We start from the raw sequence: 18,171 nt of genomic DNA, 5'->3' as shown, positions 1-18,171 counted from the left end.
CCTGAACTGTGTTTCCTGACCTGTGGACTTGGCAATACTGACTTCCTACCAGGTAGGCCAGGGGTTCAGGGCAATGAATCCCCTCTGTTTTGCTGAGGATGACAGAGGATTGACTATGCTTGAGGAGTCGGTGTGCGTTCTCAGTTCTTGTGGTTTCCAAAAGCACTGCTTATAGGTTGGGAGTGGGGCAGCAGTAAAGTGGTAGTGGTGAAGAGAGGGTTAAGCATTCCTGCCACTTCTCTGCTCTGCATCTCATTGGGGAAAGGACTAGAACAGGGGTAGGCAACCTAAGGCCTGGCGGCCAGATGTGGCCAAATTGCCTTCTCAATCCGGCCCATGGACGGTCTGGGAATCAGCGTGTTTTTACTTGAGTAGAATGTGTCCTTTTATTTAAAATGCATCTCTGGGTTATTTGTGGGGCATAGGAATTCGTTCATTATTTATTTTTCAAAATATAATCCGGCCCCCCACAAGGTCGGAGGGACGGTGTACTGGCCCACGGCTGAAAAAGGTTGCTGACCCCTGGACTAGAAGATGACCCTCTGTGTCCCTAACAACTCTGCAATTCCAAGATCTGTTGGGTTCCCATTCCATTCAGTTTCATGCCATCTGGGGTTGGTCTCTCGGCTCCCAAGACAATTAGCTCAACTGCCTGCCATTTTTTTCCAGGCCTCTAACACTGACACCCAACAGAGTACACAGGGAGTCCAATTCATCTTCCAAGCATTTATTTCTACTGGAAAGGATTTTGCTTTGCAGGCAGAGGGAGGGAGGGGAGAAAAGACCAATTTACGCACACCAGAAGCAGTTTAAATAATCGTAGGAAGAGGGAAAGGGGGGGTGTAATCGGTTTCCCAATCTGCATCACCCACCTTCAACTACAAAATCAAACCTTTACTATGAAAACTCAATTGGGGGGTTTTCGGAGGCAGTTGAGAACGCTGGTACATTTGAAAGCGAAGAAACCGCTCCGAGAGGCTTTCAAAAGCCACAATCTATTTGACCACCACTTCTTCCCTCAACTGCATTACTCGATTAAACAACAGGATTGAACAATCTCTTAATTCAATAATAACAAAAAACAGGAAGGGAATTCTGCAACAGAAAGTTCCTGCCTACCACGCAAAAGGAAGAATGTTTACTGCAGCAGTTCCAAAGCAGATAAGCCACCTTTCTCCCATGTTTGTTTTCCCAAGTTTGCTAAAGCCTCCAGCAAAACTATCCTTAAATCCCTCTGCATAAAGTTATTTGGGTCCCTTTCTTTTTTTGCAGCAGGATTAACTGCTGCTTCACAAACAATTCCGTGGGGAAACCTGCCCTGCAGATGGATTGCAGCAAGGAGCTGTGGCTTCCCACTGTGGGCCAATTTCAGGAATATGCAAAACCAACACAAACCAGCCCTTGTGGTTTGCAGCACACTCTGCCAAGGGGGAAGTTTTTGTTACATGAGAAGCATTTCCAGTACTGTCAGGTGCGTACTGGTTCCTTCTCTTGCTCAACCAATGCAGCTTTTTCCAGGTCCCAGAGTTGTTAAATTTCTTTTGTCAAAAAGCACAGGAGGAACCTCTGGCATTGAAGGAGCTGGCCAGTCTGTTGAAGTGCATTAAGACTCACTCGCTGCATTCAGACTTCATGGGTGCTCCAGCCCTTCAAACCTCTCCCCGTCCCATGTGCCCGGCTTAATATAGCACTTCCTGCTTTGTCAAAAATCACAGTTTGCCATGGCATAAGAACCAGACACTATGGTTTGTGCAATCCCACAAATGAGGATGCAAATCAGGATTAGACTGTGGTTTGCAAGCCTGTCTTGGAGGTCTGGTTTGGAGAAACCAGGAAGTTTTCTAACAAGCCAGGCACACACATTCATAAACTATGGTTTGAAGAATAGGGGAGTGTTGCATCTGAATGAAACCACTGGCTTGCTGCTGGCTTAAAAAGTTGTATAAAAACCCCTCTGTGAATTAACTCCCAATGCAAAGGCAGACTTAAATGTAAAATGTCTGGGAGCCTGGTTCAGACGTTCAAAAACCACATTCGTGGGGTGTAGCTGGACAAATCTGCAAAGAGAAGGCTACCCATGGATGGAACTGCAGCTTCTGAGACGTAATTCTCAGACTGGAGTGCCTGCAGCTGTTTCTGTGGACAGCTTCAGTCAAGTTTATAATTTCTGTGTGAATTGATGAGTCCCCAAGAACAGGCAAGGCATATCCTATTGAGCTGGGGAATGTCTGAACCAGCCCTAAATCTGCTGAATTTATAAGCATTTTTGACAGATAGTTACCGCTGGAGACAACCAAGGAGAAATCAAGTGCATCAGCTTGAGTCAGCTTTGCAAAACTGTTGTATCACTCTCTAGATATTTTTTTGCCTCAAGCCTGAGCCTGTGAACAACGTTATCCTTGAAGAAGAAGGAATAGGAGAAGGAACAGCACTGGGATTAAACCTTTCTGGGCTGGAAATGGAATTGGCTCCAGTAAGGGGGGCGGTGGTTTCCAGTCAGGGCTTTCATTGCCACATATCCCCGTTCTCGCCGTTCTCGTGGAACTTGTGCAGGTGGTCGGCATATCTGAAAGAGATGGAAGCAACTGGATCAGCACACCTCGGTGTGGTGAATCTATATTGTGCCCCATAAAATGCAGAGTGACCAAAAGCCAAGCCCCTGACCCTGACAGGCTGGCCATATGAGGGGCAACGGCAGGAGAGGATGGCAGGGGAAGCAGTGCAAGGTCAAGCCTTCTCCAGGACGACAGCATCCAGCACCAGGCCCCTTCTGCCCCACACAGGGAGAGCAGAATCATATCACTTTAAATAATTTTGGGAAGCATCGTTTAAGGATACTGAGAGTGGACAGGAGACCCCTCTCTTCCTCTCGCAGAGCTACAGCTCCCAAAGTTCCCTGGCAAGAGGAGTTGCTTCTAAACCACTCTGGGAATTTGCCCCTTCTTCCCTGGCAGGCAGGAGAGAGGGCAGCATTTTGTGGTTCGCCTCAGGTGCCAAAATGTCTTGAACCGGCCCTGCCCTAGGGGGTTGTTCATATGTAGATGACCAAAGTTCAACATATGGATGTGGGTTGGTGGGGGGAGTACCGAGACGTGGGGCAGGAAGCGTGCCCGCCCCCGGACCTGCTTCAAACTGCAAGCGACGGATTGGCTCAACTGACTCGACACCTGCAGCCCTGATTTTCACATTTGCAGAGTGAAAGGCATGTTTGCAGAAGCTGAAGAAGCATCTACGTGGTAGATTGAAGGAGAGAACCGGGAAGGGGGCTCCTCTGATACCTACTTCTTTGCACAGAAGGCGGCACAGTCTCTGCCCACGCTCTCGCTCCAAGCTGTTTTGTAGAGAACCTGAGAAAGTAAAGGCAGTCTGTTAATTGTTCAGCTGAGAGTGGGAACCCCTACCCCACCCCACAATGACCCTCTTTGTTCAGATTCCCCCTGCAACATCCTTCCTGCGGCAACAGAGATTCAGGTTTTGAGGTCCAATCAAGTGGGTGCCTGGGGGTTTGGGGTTCCCAGTCAACCGATAGTATGCAAGCCACTCCGAGAGCCCTTTCTGGCTGGAGAGTGGGGTACAAATTCTCTAAAACAAATAAAGCAACTTAAGGGCACCAGGTTTGTCAAGGCTGAACTGCAGACTCCTTATTTCCAAAGGCAGGAGGATATCAGAGAGAGAGAGAGCAAGCCACAGACTTACCAGGAAAACAAGGCAATGCAAGAAGAGAGTGTAGAAAAAGGCAATTGTGCGGGCCGTCTTGTTGGAGAGGATGAATCTTCCCTGCAGGTGCACCAAAAGAAGACAGGGTTTGGCATAAATACTCTCTTCAGAAAAACCAATAAATAAAAAATTCTGCTGATGAAAAACAAAATGTATGCCACCCTGTACAAATTAGGCAAGTTCACATATTATTCTTGTTCATATTTATTAAAATTTTATACCGCCCTTCATCTGAAGATCACAGGGTGGTTTACAATATAATGATACATACCATCGTACCAAACGAAAACAATGCCCCTTCCTATACTTTAAAAGGCCATACCATAGACTGTTGAAATAGACTCCCAGAGGCCTGGGAGAAGAGGAATGTTTCTGCCTGGCACCTGAAGTTATGTAACGAAGGTGCCAGGCGAGCCTCCCTGGGGAGAGCATTCCACAAGTGAGGAGCCACCACTGAAAAGGCCTCTTCTTTCGTCTGTCCTGAAACTCCCCTGCTCAGATCCTTGGCTAGCACTGCTGGGTTCTAGTATTATGAGGTAGAGAAAACATCTCTCTGTCTACTTTCTCTGCACCATGCTTAACTGCTGCCTATACCTCAAACATGTCGCCTCCCCAACTTACTAGCCTATTTTTTAGGCGAAAAAACCTCAAATTTTGATTCCCCCCCCCCACATAAGGGAGTTGCTCCGCCCCCTTGATCATTTCGCTTGCCCTTTTCTGAAGCTTTCTCCCAACTTTTTTTTGAAGCAAAGTGACCAGGGCTGTACACAGCATTCCAAGCATGGCTGCACACTATAGGTTCGCACCAAGTTATTAAGAAAGGGATTGCAGGCTGTGGAGAGGTGCTGCCAGTCAGAGCAGTAAGCTAAGTGGACCAGTGGGCTGACTCAGGGAAAAGCGGCTTTGTGTATCCATGTATGAAGCAGATTGCAGCTGGTGCAAACTCTGCTGGCAACCAGCCCAGACCTCTCCGAACATCTGTTTCCCTCCTCTGGGTATTTCCAACACAACATGGGCTGCCAGTTCTGTCCAAACTGTGGGACAGGATTGCCTTCAGAGGCAAATATGATCTTCCTGGCATGCCAGGCCTGGTGACATCAGTACACAAGGACGGCAGGGCAACTGGTGACGGCGCACACCTGCTGGGCCTCGCGTTTCAGTACAGACACACACGGACATCAGCTGTGAAACAAGGGCTTGTCGTTCTTGGCCAGGCCAGGCTGGTCCCAGTGACCCACGGCCTTCTCTTCTCCATGCATGAGGAATGCACACTTGCTAACAACCGGGATCAAATTGACTTTATATAAACCTGTGATGTAGCTGCCTCCAGAAAACCACATCCCGTTCTGGTTGCCTCGTCTGAAAGTTGTCAGAAGACCCTCCCTATTCCCCTTAAGGTAAAGGTAAAGGTACTCCTGACCGTTAGGTCCAGTCGCGGACAACTCTGGGGTTGCAATGCTCATCTCGCTCTATAGGCCGAGGGAGCTGGCGTTTGTCTGCAGATAGCTTCCGGGTCATGTGGCCAGCATGACAAAGCCACTTCTGGCGAACCAGAGAAGCACACGGAAACGCCGTTTACCTTCCCGCCAGAGTGGTACCTATTTATCTACTTGTACTTTGATGTGCTTTCGAACTGCTAGGTTGGCAGGAGCAGGGACCGAGCAATGGAAGCTCACTCCGTCACAGGGATTTGAACCACCGGCCTTCTGATCGGCAAGCCCTAGGCTCTGTGGTTTAGACCACAGCGCCACCCGCGTACTCTTTTCCCCTTACCAAGTGACAATTCCCAGACAAATTCCTCTTCTCTGGGAACTTTTGAGAATTGTAGCTCTGTGAGGGGAATAGAGGGGTCTCCTAACTACTCTCAACATCCCTAACAAACTACAGCTCCCATCATTCTTTGGGGGGAAGCTATAACTGTTTAAAGTGGTATCACACTGCTTTCAATGTCTGGTGTGAATGTGGCCTAGGTCAGTGTTCCTCCACATCAGATGGGAGAGGACAGAGCATCAGTGCTTGTCTTACCATGCTAAGAGTGGCCTTATCCCACGGGCTGAGACTCAGGTACTTCCTCTGGCGCTCCTGAGTACAAACAAACACAAAGCAGAGATGGAAAAGTGAAAGGCAAAACTGAAATCAGCCGTGCCTCACCTGCAATGCCAACATCAGCCCATGACCTAACAACCCCACTTAAATTTACCCAGTGCTTAAATGTGAACAGACTCCAAGCTTAGTTTGCTATCTGTAAAATGGGCCCACTAATGCCTGCCTGCCAGCCGGGCATAGGGGCATCGCCAGGGTAGCTGAGATTGCTGTTGTAGGAACACCGCATACCCCTAGAAGTGCTCTTGCAGTAATTAAAGTTAGTAATAATAGTAGTAACAACAACAACAATTTTATTATTTACACCCCACCCATCTGGCAGGGTTGCCCCAGATAAACAAGATGTAGCTAAACAAGATGTACTGTAATGGGAGGTGGGGGCGGAAATGAAACAATGGTGGAGCACTGGTTGAAGGCGGCTGATAACCATCACCATCATTTAGGAAATGTAGTAGTCGTACCTTGGAATTTGAACGACTTAGTTGCCAAACGTTTTGGCTCCTGAACGATTGAAAACCAGAAGTGATTGTTGTGGTTTTTGAAAGTTCTTTTGGTGTTCGTCGGGTGGGGCTTCCACGGCTTCCGATTGGCTGTAGGAACTTCCTGTAGCCAATCAGAAGCCGCACCTTGGAGGTCAAATGTTTTGGAAGTTGAACAGACTTCTGGAACGGATTCTGTTCGACTTTCAAGGTACGTCTGTATTTCAAAGCCCTTCTTTCCCTTCCCTCCCGCAGCTCCATACGAGAGCCTCTCTTACCTTCCTGCTGAAGGAGGCAAAGGGGTCCAGGCGCTCTTCATACTGGGTGGAGTAGCGGAGCTCAGTGTCGTCACTGCCGCCGCCCTAGAAGAGACCAAAACAAGGAAGTCAGGGTGAGTTTGCGGATGCGTGTTTGCTCCCGGATGTGTGAAAGCAGTTGTCACAAAGCTACTGCCTCACTTTGAATGTCATGGTTCTTCCAGAGCTGTAGCTCAGTGATAGAGCAGCTGCTCTGCATGCAGAAAAAGTCCCAGGCTCAATCCTTCTCGGAGGAAGCAGAAAGTTAGTGCAGATTGGGGAGGGGGGGGGACATATAACAACGTAAGCGAGCAGGTAGGTGCATGTCTTTGTGCACGACAGAGCGGGAGAGAGATTCAAGCTTCGCTGCCTGCCCCAAATCAAAGCATCTAGGTCAGGGGTAGGCAAACTAAGGCCCGGGGGCCAGATCCGGCCCAATCGCCTTCTAAATCCGGCCCGCGGATGGTCCAGGAATCAGCATGTTTTTACATGAGTAGAATGTGTCCTTTTATTTAAAAGGCATCTCTGGGTTATTCGTGGGGCCTGCCTGGTGTTTTTACATGAGTAGAATGTGTCCTTTTATTTAAAACGCATCTCTGGGTTATTTGTGGGGCACAGGAATTCGTTCATTTCCCCCCCCCTCAAAAAAAATATAGTCCGGCCCCCCACAAGGTCTGAGGGACAGTGGACCGGCCCCCTGCTGAAAAAGCTTGCTGACCCCTGATGTAGGGCCTCCAGTCCCCAGAGGGCAAGTGAACTTCCCCAGTGTGCCACCGAGAAACTAGTGTGGTTCCTGATAACTAGGCCACCTTTACAGTCCTCTATTTCAAGGGCTGTCAGAGGAAACCACTCTATTTGAAAGCATCCTGTGTTTCAGGGATGGGCAATCCCCTGATGTTGGACTACAACGCACACTGCCCCGACTGCTGGTCCAGGCAGGCTGGGGCTGATGTGAGTTGGGAGTCCAAGAATGTCCGGAGGGCCATTGGCTCCCAGTTCAGAATCCGATTTAAAGAGCTGTAAGAAGGGAGTACCGGCAGGAGGGGCCTTGAAGTTGCCCATCAACAGGGAACAGCTGGGCAGCAGACGGAGAAAACACACAGCTCATCATCTGGTGCAGCACATTCCTCCCCACTAGGGTGAATGCACTGTATTTCTGTTTAAACTAAATTATTTGTAATTCCACACCTATTTATATCAATTAGCCTGTGTGATCTTTATGCAGATGTTTGCCCTTTCTGTGGTGATGCTCTCCTTCGTGTGTGTGTGATATGAGATGAGTTTTGGGCCACCCTCCCTTTGATGGGTGGGATGCTGAGAAGCACACCTGCAGCAGAGCCAGTGGCGAGAGACATCATGCAACAAACAGGGCGGTGCTGGAAAACACTCAAGCAAAGCGCTTTGCTCTGCCCTTCTCTTCTCAAGTTGGCACATGCTCTCTCAGCAAGCGGATTCCCTGAAGCCACTGGGTTACTTGGGAAGGGGAAGAGCTCTCTCTCCTGGACGTGTAGAGGACCAGCGCTGCATGATGAAAGCCAAAGAACTTTGCTCCACCGGCCTTCTTCACCTTGGTATCAGTGGAACTTGATTTAGAGAATGAAAAACACCCACTGTTTCCCAGAGGGGGTGCAAAATGGCTCCACAGGATCCCATGACCGGATCCTGCCATTCTCCGGTTGGGGGCCAGTTCATTCAACACACTAATGCACTGCCAGCCAAGGTGTGCTGAATCAGTGGCGCAAGGACAGGCCCTGTGTGAACTGCTGCTACGCTGAAGACGGCTGTCAAAATAATCGTGAAAAACCAGCTTTGCAAACCATCCGAGTGAAGCCGCCTCTTCCCCGGAACCTTTCCCAAGGAAATTCACTTAGACATTACCAAAAAGGAGAAAAGGGTGTGTGTGTAGGTATTACAGTAGATTTGCATATGCAAATTTATACATACAGGGGCAAGTGCAGAAATAATTCCTGTAATCTAGATAGAAAAACAATACGTCTCACCCTAGTGCGGAAGAAGGTAGCTGGTACCCCCGCATATTGGGTATATAATTGAAAAGGATTATTTCGTACAGTTGCGTTGATCATTTCTATTACTCTCTGCCAAAAATTTACCAATGTAGGACATTATAAGAACATATGTTTGAAAGAAGCATTGTCCCTATTACATCTTCATCGGCTAGATGACTTAAGACAGCCCTTTCATAAACAAGCCTAATGCCATTCTCAACAGGGCAGCTCACTGACCCGTCCGGGATAGCTTTGCAGGAATTTAATCTTCTCATACAGCTTGATGTTGTCGGCTCTCAGGTTGTCCAGCTCGCTTTGCAGGGCCTGCATTGTATGCTGCATCATCCGGTTCTCCTGCCAGAACAGACAGAGAAAGAAAAGGGTCAGGATCAGGCCTGTCTGAGCTCCTGATAAAAGGCACAAGCTCTGCACGGAGATGGAAGCTTCCATAGTAACAATGTGAGCGCTCACTTTTTGCATAGCTCTTCTTCATTTATTTATTAAATTTATGTCCTGCCCCCTCCTTCCCAAAAGGACCCAAGGGCAGCAAATTCCCAAAAGGACCCAAGGGCAGCAAACATAGCCTAAATAATAATAATAATAATAATAATAATAATAATAATAATAATAATAATAATAATAATAATATCAACTACCTGCCCTGTTCAGAGGCAAGCCTTTGTTTCTGGAAATACGCAAGTCCCACCCTTGGAAAACTGGCTATGAATGCATTTGCTTATATTCAGAAAAGTATTCATATACCGCCCTCTCATGAACTATCAGGGCAGCGCACAGCAATATGAAAACATCAAAAGCAGTGCAGAACGATCAGAATGACTGGCGGCACAAGGTTTTCAAGAGACGTGGTCCGATGGATACTTCCCCACGGCAGGGTCCCGGGGAGACTTGTTTGATCAGATGTCTGTTTTCATGTCCACTGCCTTGTGCTTGGCCAGGATAGCCTTTTCAAGATGGTGGCCCAGCTGCAATGACCCCTGGCTGCACGGCCCAAGAACTGGCAGAGCCTGCGGGGCCAGCCCAAGCCCCTGCTGCCCTCCAGGGATCCTCACCGCTTCTAACTCGTGGTTGCGTGCTCGGAAGCGCTCCCTCTGGCTGGAGATGATGGAGAGGAGGGAGTCCATCTGGCCCTCTGGAATCGGGGTGCTTGCCGATGGTGGGTAGCCTAGGAAACAGGTCAGATTACAGGAAAAATGTTGGAACCCACAGCACTCCTGTGGGCTTATACCAAGGTCATTCACTGCAGTCAGTAAATGGCTATGTACATCTCTTTGAACTCTCTTGCTTTCTTTTATTCTTTCCTTTTCACCAACAATTATTTTTTTTTTTGCCAACTGCCATTTTTCATCATAACTTAGCTGGCCATTCCCTACCGGCTTTCCCCTCCCCCTGCTTTTTGGGGGAGAGAAACAGCCCTTAGAAGAACCTATGAGGGTTTCTGCCCTCCTACCTCACCTGATTAAAACATAAGAAAGCATCACTGCCTCCTGTTGAGGTCACCAAAAGGACTCTGGTAGTTGGAGGCTGAGCCAGGCAGCAAAACGCTTCCTCCAGAAGAGCAATCTCACCCATGGCCTGGGCAAACAGAGTCTCCGTCTGCTGGCTAATTGCTTACCATAGAAAAGCGCTGTTGCCTCTTTGATGGGCTCAGGGATGTTCTCAAGGTTTTGAATGGTGGCACCCTTTGGGAAGGAAAGAGAAAAGGAGAACATGGATGCAGGAACGACATGGGAGAGTTTGCTCTTCTTTCCATCCACGACAAGATACTCGTAGGAGCTGAGATGCTATTGCTGATATTATAGCGCCTCAGCCGACTGGGATCTCCTGGTGGATTATTTACACCTCCTGATTTAACAGCAAGAACTAAATTAGCATCCCTGATCTGTAATAACTAAAGAGTGGATTTGAATTTGTATACGCAGCTCATCCTGGGACATGGCTTCATTGGGTGCAGAGGGTAACTAACTCCACTCTCCTGGCCACCCGCTGGGCCGGTGGGTTCGAGTAAGACAAGTCCTGAAGACGTCCTATGCCTTGCTTTGAACAACCAGGTTTCAGGAAGCATAGGATAATTTTGCATAGAGTGGTTTGTATTTGAAATGGGTAGTTTTGCCATACAATATGCCATCTTTGTGTGTGTGTGTGTGTGTGTGTGTGTGTGTGTGTGTGTGTATCACATCCATTATGCATTAAATTTATGTGTAATGAATTATTATGCAGAACGAAACAACAGGGCAGGTTGGGAACTAGCTGAAAGCCAAACAAGACAAGTCAGCTGGTAACGGCAAGGCTGGGTTGAAAAAGCATTTCAGGAAAACGCACTGTAAACTTTATTATGGGAAATCACGTTGGCGAGAGATGGGACTGCACAGCAGTAGCTGGCGTCGCGCTGTTATTATAATGCATATAAAACACTTTTTCTTTACAGTGGTACCTCGGGTTACATATGCTTCAGGTTACAGACTCTGATAACCCAGAAATAGTGCTTAAAATAAGTTACTGTTGTACTGTGGAACTATCTTATTCAGTAATAATAGAGGTTCGTCACCAGTGAGCAAGGTGCACTCTGTACATGGTTTTGCCTTTTATTTCTGAGGTTCAAAGATCCTAATTATGCTCCTCTCTACTCAGATCTATACAGTGGTACCTCGGGTTACATACGCTTCAGGTTACATACGCTTCAGGTTACAGACTCCGCTAACCCAGAAATAGTGCTTCAGGATGAGAACAGAAATCGTGCTCCGGTGGCGCGGCAGCAGCAGCAGCAGCAGCAGGCCCCATTAGCTAAAGTGGTGCTTCAGGTTGAGAACAGTTTCAGGTTAAGAACGGACCTCCAGAATGAATTAATTTCTTAACTCGAGGTACCACTGTACTAATGTAGCTGAGTCCTGAGAAGGATGTTTCACATGAAGGAAAACAGCAGGGGTCCCCCTGCCCAGTCCAAATCAAGGCCCAAGGTGCAGAGGGGCTTTAAAACTTTGCACCCCACTGAGGTCCCTTTCTGGAATGCCCCCCCCCCGACACCTGTTCTATGCATAGGAAGTAAAGCTCCCATTTTCACTACTGGAAGCTTTTCTTCCAATACAAACAGGAGGTATACGGAGCTGCTGATAGGATAGGAAACACAGGGGGGTGCAAATATTTACAGCACCTCTCTCTACCCTGGTTCCAAGTCTAGTTCACTCGCTGCAGCTATTTGGAGGCACTCTTTCCACTTGTGATTCCCAGCAGCTAGCCATGGGGGCTAGTAGCCATTCATAGCAATGGGGAGTTCTCCACAGAGGAGAAGACTAACGGTATAAATGGGTCTCATCTGGCTTGGCCCCTGGTGGCTGACTTTGCTGCAAGTGGGGGACAGCAAATGGTTAACGGGGACTCACCTCTGCGTCGGGGCGGCGCATTGCAGACATGGACTGAATGGTGCTGAGGTCATGCTCCAGCTTTGCAATCAGTTCTTTCTGGTCGGCAACTGTGGAGACGGCTTCGGTGAACTGGATCTGCAAGTCAGCACAGCGACCTGTGGGGTTGGGGGACAAGGCATGGTGCATTAAATAGGGACAAGTAACAATAGAAAAATAATTGGGATCTCTCACACCTTGCGGTGGCAAGTCCGTGCTGTTATTATTTTTGGCAGGTTATTTCCATAAATACAAAGGAAGACAAGAAACGGGAGGGTGAGATTTAATAGATGCATAATAGATGTTGAGAGCCAGTGTGGCTGTAGTGGTTAGTGTCGGACTAAGATCTGACAGACTAGGTTTCAAATCCACATTTGGCCATGACCTTGAGTGCCAGACACTGCCTCTCAATCTGACCTACCTCAAAGGGCTGTTGTGGGGATTAAATGAGAGGAGGGAGAACTATACATGCTACCTTGAGCTCCTTGGAGAAAAATTGGGATATAAATGCAATTAACAACAACAATAACAAAAATAGGGGCACACTACAGTAAATATAAGTGATCACATGGACTTCTTGGGATCCCAGTGGACAACCACACACTTCAGATGGTCTGGCTTTCAGAGATATTTGAGATGCGGCAAACAAAACAAAACAAAACCTTTTTTAAAATAAAAATTAAGTAGTGTGTTCATGCAGGTGCACAATGAGCTATACTTAAACAGCTAAAGCACCATTCTGGGTGGATATTGCAAACAATAGACAGCTAATTTTTCAGGCATGTCTCTCCTTACTGCTAAATTGTTTTGCTCCACATCTTCAGAGGGCAAAGATTCTCCAGATCCATGGAGATCGATAGATAGATGATAGATATTGCAACGATCCACATTATAAATAGGATTGCCTAGTACAGAACCAAGCCACTAGAGGTCACAGTTTCTTAAGAAATACTGGTATACTGTACAACCTTTTTTTAAATAAAAACACCCCACAGTGGCTTTCAGATTTTCAAGTATGGAATCTTGAGGACCAGAAGACTATTGGGGACCTCTTTTCTCATGTGGACTCAGCTGCCACAACTCCCCTGCATGCTGCACAGGGTTCTAGGACATGTTCTAAGTGTCTGTGTTCACCACAGTGGGGCACCAGCAAAGTCTCCTGGCCCTTCCTGTCGCAATCTAAGCGCACCTCTTAGATGCTTAGAACATGCCCTTCCTGTTGCTGAGCACTGCCGGGGCAGCCTGGTGACAGTGGGCAATGCTGACCTGCCTGTACCGAGCATGAGAAGTGGTGCCAAGGGGTTGGCAATGTTGGGCACCTGCTGAGACCCACATCTCTGCAGGGGAGCCCTTGTTGACCCCGGTTCCTGCTGCTCTGCCTCCTTGCTGCAGCTGTTAGGTGCTCCTTTGCCCCCTCTGGGCAGGTGAGGTGTGGCAAGACAGAGGAGCATTGTTCACTTGCCTTGCGCAACTGATCAACATATTTTCTGTGTTGCTGGTTTTCCAAGCTCTGCTTAGGATCTCTCTTCTTAAGGAGACAGGCTAAGCCGTGTAGGCTCCAGATTCCACCCGCACCCCCCCAAAAACATCACAGCCTGCTAGGACAAAAGTACAAAGATACAGTGCAGCTCCCAAGGGATAATAAAGTATTATACAAAGATTTCCTTTACAAATAATAGATTTTTTAAAAATAAAAAGTACTCTCCATCTATGGCTTCCATCATACTTGAGAATAAAGGTTCCATATAGTCTTAAACGAGCCAGACATTTGCATATACTGATGGCACCAAGTGGCTGTGTGCCTCAATCCTTGTGTATCTCTTTCCCCTGGCTTTTGACACCCAAGAAGTTTCCAAGCATGAGATTGCCTTATCCCACTCGATGGCTTTGATTTGACATCAAGCAGGCACTTTCGCTACACTCTTTTTGGTGCTTACTAAAAACATTTTTGTTTAGACAAAAGCTTACCCAGACATGTAGAATGCTGATGTGTGTTTTTAGTTTATTGCTGATTTTAATTTTTTTTAAAAAATAGTTGCTTTCAACAGTTTTTAACCTGTAATTTTATTGTTTTCTTCTTTTTATAAACTGCTTTGAGGGTTGTTGTTTTTTCAAAAAACGATCAAGTGGTGTATAAATATTATGAATAGAATAATTAAATAAAACATATGGTTTTATGACCCACTTGAGTCTTGTGACTGATATAACTATTTTTAAAACTCAGTTTTAAATTGCCATAACCTGCTCTAGGACCTGCTGGTGAAGGGGAGATAACAACAACAACCAACAATAGATCATATAGCCTTCCTTTGGCACCAGCTCTGTCCACTTTTTGTTGAGATTTTTGACTGGACTGAGTGCAATGTTGTCATCCTATTTGCAAGTGGTGAAATGGGGGTGGTATTTTTGTGAATTTACCAGCAGCAGTGCTCATGGCAGCTGCCATTCCTCCCCACAGAAGCCCCTCAGACTGCCCCCTCCCCCAAAAAGAAACCCTAATAGCTTTAGAGAAAATTTGGTTCAGCTATGATTTTCGACCCCAAGTTAAAACAGTTTTGTTTGGGGAGATCTGAGACCGATTCCGCTTGTTGCAGAGCCACGGATTGGCTGGAGGCAGAGGAATGGTGGGAGGCCCCAGCTGGGGAACTGGGAAGAAGTCTCAGAGCTGGGGGGCTGGTGGTGGGATGATGATGAGCGGCCAGAGGGAGAAGACTGGGAGGAGGAGGTGTCTGAAGCTGAAGGGGGAAGAGGGTTTAGTGAGCAGGAAGCGTCTGGGGCAGAGACTCAGGGGTAGAAGCGAAGGCTGGAGAGGAGGGTGGCCAACTGGCAGAGGGGAGGCAGGCTGCTGAAGAGGCCAGGGGGTCTCCCCCTCCTGCTGCGACCAGCTTCCCTCTCCTGCTGGCCTCCCGGAGCTTAGAAGAGGGGGTGATGAGGGCAAAGCAAAGAGAGACAAGACAATGGAGTCTTAGGCTGCTGGAGAAGGACCTGAGGGAGCAGGACCCTTAGAGAGTGGCGGGAAGGCCTTCTGTCCATGCAACTGCCTCATTGGGGCAAGACCTCCTGGGAAGAGTTTCTGGGATCACTAGGCCTGCGCTGTTTGGGTTTCTTTGAATAAAGAGTTATCTTCAGGCAGAGGGCCTTCTCGGTAGTGGCGCCCGCCCTGTGGAACGCCCTCCCTTCAGATGTGAAGGAAAACCAGCAGCTATCTTCTCTTTAAAAGACATCTGAAGGCAGCCCTGTTTAGGGAAGTTTTTAATATCTAATGCTGTATTGTTTTTAACACTCGATTGGGAGCCGCCCAGAGTGGCTGGGGAAACTCAGCCAGATGGACGGGGTATAAATAATAAATTATTATTATTCACTGACGCTGGGTGTTTTATTGCTGACCTGTCCCAGACTCCAGTTCCTGACACACAGTCTGCCCAGTTGTGTTCCCCTTTCCCGCCCCCTGCCACTGACTCTGTGTGCGTGCTTTGACTGTTTATTGTATGTGCATCTGTGTGTATTTTAAATGCCGGTCATGCTAGTTGCTGATGTGGGGACAGGCTTATTCAGCAGCCCCACCTGTTACATATTCAGTGGGTCTTAAGTCCTGAATAGGGCTGCACCCTCCATTCCTCTCCCACCTCCCTCCAAAGGGTCGGACATAATATATCCATTTCTAATCCCACCCCAACTGTCCTCTGTGCAGGTCTAGCCCTCCTTTTTCCTGTTTGCCCCTAGAACAGAACTTAGGAACATAGGAAGCTGCTTTACAGAGTCGGACCATTAAATCTCAACCTGGGCCAGTTATCCCAAGGGGTTCGTAACTCTCCTCCAACCCACACTTGAAGGGATTTCATCTGCTGCCCTCCTCTGCCTTAGTGCTGGGGTGATGGCAAGCGCTGGAAAGCAGGGGAGTGTTGCTCAGTGGTTGGGCCTGGCCTTCCCTGCTTCCCTGCCTTGGGGCCTTAGCAGAGCCTGGAGGGAACAGAGTTGCTTTTGGGTGTCTCCTTTGCTTGGGGTGTTTTTTATGTGGCACAATACATAGGGATTATTGGTAGGAGGCGGAATACACAGCATGGTGGCTTGAAGGCCCTTCTTTTGATTTAAGGCCCACGGCCCATCTGGTCTAACATCCTGATCTCTCAGTGGCCAACCTCCCATTTAAAATTCCCCTCATCAGATGTCAAGGAGATAACTAACTACATAACCTTTAGAAGACACCTGAAGGCACCCCTGTATGGGGAAGGGTTTTTTTTTTTAATAAAAAAGTTTGTTTTAATGTATTTTGGAAGCCCAGAGTGGCTGGGGCAACCCAGTCAGATGGGTGGGGTATTATTATTATTATTATTATTATTATTATTATTATTATTATTATTATTATTAAACCTGTGGGAAACCAACAAGCAGGATTCAAGCCCAAGAGCCCTTTCCCCTCCTGTGGTTTCTGGCAATTCACAAGCACAGCTGCCTCCAGCTTCAGAGGATGAGCACAGCCATCTGTATCCCTCTCCTTCATGAATTTGTCTAATTCTCTTTTAAAGCCATCCAAATTGGAGGCCATCGCTGTCTCCTGAGAGAAGGAGGTCCATGGTTTAACTATGCACTTTCTTTTACCCATCTGGAATCTTCTGATGGATTTTAGCCAGCTCTATGTCAAGGTCTGTTGGCAGACTTTCTTTTTATTTTATTGCCTTTTTATCATCTCACCTTTTTCTCAATGGTGTTCAAGGTGGTGTACATGGTTCTCCCTCTCCACAATAAACTTGTGGGCCTGGCTTAGTGGGGATTTGAACCCTGGTCTCCCACTCTTAACCACTACTCCAAACTGGTTGTGTTCAGGTTCCTTAGTTTTGGCATTATTGGAAATTACTTCTGGTTCTTTATTGGGACAAATTGTGTGGATGGGGTTGCCTTATTCTTTGTTTATTCCTTTCCCCCTGGTTTAGGTTGTTTTTGTGGGGCTTGGGGTGGGGAAGAGCTTTGGGGGCTGTTTGTTGCTCGGAGTAGAATCAGCTGCTTATGCTCACTAGCTTATAAAAAAGAAAATTTTAAAAAAATATAAATAAAATAGACTCAAATTAATTGATATACAAATGGCTTTACTTAAATTTTTGCAAGTAAACTCCACTCAAGTATACAATTGATAGTACTGATTCTATGTGTAGGAATATATTAGTGGCAATTAAAACTTGGATTTCAGTTCTCTTGGGAATGATTTCAATGGCATGCACTTTGAAATAAAACAAAAATTGTATTTAGTTTAGTGATTGATTAGCTGGGTTGTTGATCATTGGTTATACTGGGGGGTGGGATAAAGGAATGAATTTATAAATAATTTTTTATCTTTCGTACCTTTTTGGATTGATTAATTTGGTTTTCAGTGGGTATACTGAGGAAATAAATGAATTTATATTTATGAATGAATGAATAAATGTATACTTAATACCTTTTGGAATTAATCACTTGGGTAGTTGAATGGTGGTGGGCACACTGGGGAGATGATTTTTTGCTGCCTTCTTTGATTTTTGGCACATTTGCAAATTTATTTGCGGAGGGCAAGGGGAGGGCAAAATGGGATGCGGTACAATGTGAGGAAGTGTGGATACGGAAGATATGGACAACAGCAAATATACTCCAGTAGATCCCCCCAAAAGGGCAGAGAGATAGAGCTTGTTCAAGTGGAAGATGCTGGTATTTGGGAGCCAGTTTTCTCACACACAGCGCTCTTCCACCAAGTTGTAAACATCTCTTCTGTTGAGTGCAAGAGGCTTTCTCCCAGCGGAGGGGCACCTACGGATCCAACCTGCTATCTTGTGTGTGTGTGTGTGTGTGTGTGTGTGTGTGTGTGTGTGTGCGTTTGCACCAGGTAGGGGGAACCTTTGCCCCCCCCCCAGGTGTTAGCGAACAACAACTTCCATCACACCAGACCACACTTGCTGGTGCTGATGGGAGTTGTTGTTGTTAATAATAATAATTTAATTTGCATACCATCCTATATCTGCAGGTCTCAGGCCGGTTACAACACAAAACCGCAATATAAAAACACAAAATTCATGACAGAAATGTAAACAAGCCAATAATCCCCCCAATACATTTTAAAAGGGCACTGCATGTCAATCAGCCAAACATCTGGTTAAAAAGGAACGCTTTTGCCTGGCGCCTAAAGGTG

The 18,171-nt window shown here is 47.0% G+C and overlaps 1 protein-coding gene across 1 annotated transcript in view; it reads right to left on the bottom strand.

The window, feature by feature from the left end:
* Positions 1-711: 711 nt before the first annotated feature.
* The window catches only part of CUX1 (cut like homeobox 1), a 259,697-nt gene continuing 242,237 nt past the window's right edge, over positions 712-18,171 (bottom strand). Inside the window, exons 15-23 of the mRNA XM_081172853.1 lie at positions 12,000-12,136; positions 10,235-10,301; positions 9,672-9,784; positions 8,839-8,955; positions 6,578-6,661; positions 5,743-5,799; positions 3,697-3,777; positions 3,283-3,347; positions 712-2,566 (exon numbers count right to left, since the gene is read on the bottom strand). Of these exons, the coding sequence (XP_081028979.1) occupies positions 2,506-2,566; positions 3,283-3,347; positions 3,697-3,777; positions 5,743-5,799; positions 6,578-6,661; positions 8,839-8,955; positions 9,672-9,784; positions 10,235-10,301; positions 12,000-12,136 (782 nt within the window). The 3' untranslated portion in view covers positions 712-2,505. The remainder of the gene's footprint in view (positions 2,567-3,282; positions 3,348-3,696; positions 3,778-5,742; positions 5,800-6,577; positions 6,662-8,838; positions 8,956-9,671; positions 9,785-10,234; positions 10,302-11,999; positions 12,137-18,171) is intronic.

The sequence above is a fragment of the Podarcis bocagei genome (genome assembly GCF_964188305.1).
Source record: "Podarcis bocagei genome assembly, chromosome: 15".
In the NCBI taxonomy this organism is placed as follows: domain Eukaryota; kingdom Metazoa; phylum Chordata; class Lepidosauria; order Squamata; family Lacertidae; genus Podarcis; species Podarcis bocagei.
Note: the sequence above shows the minus strand (reverse complement) of the source record. Positions and strands in the feature narration are given on the sequence as shown.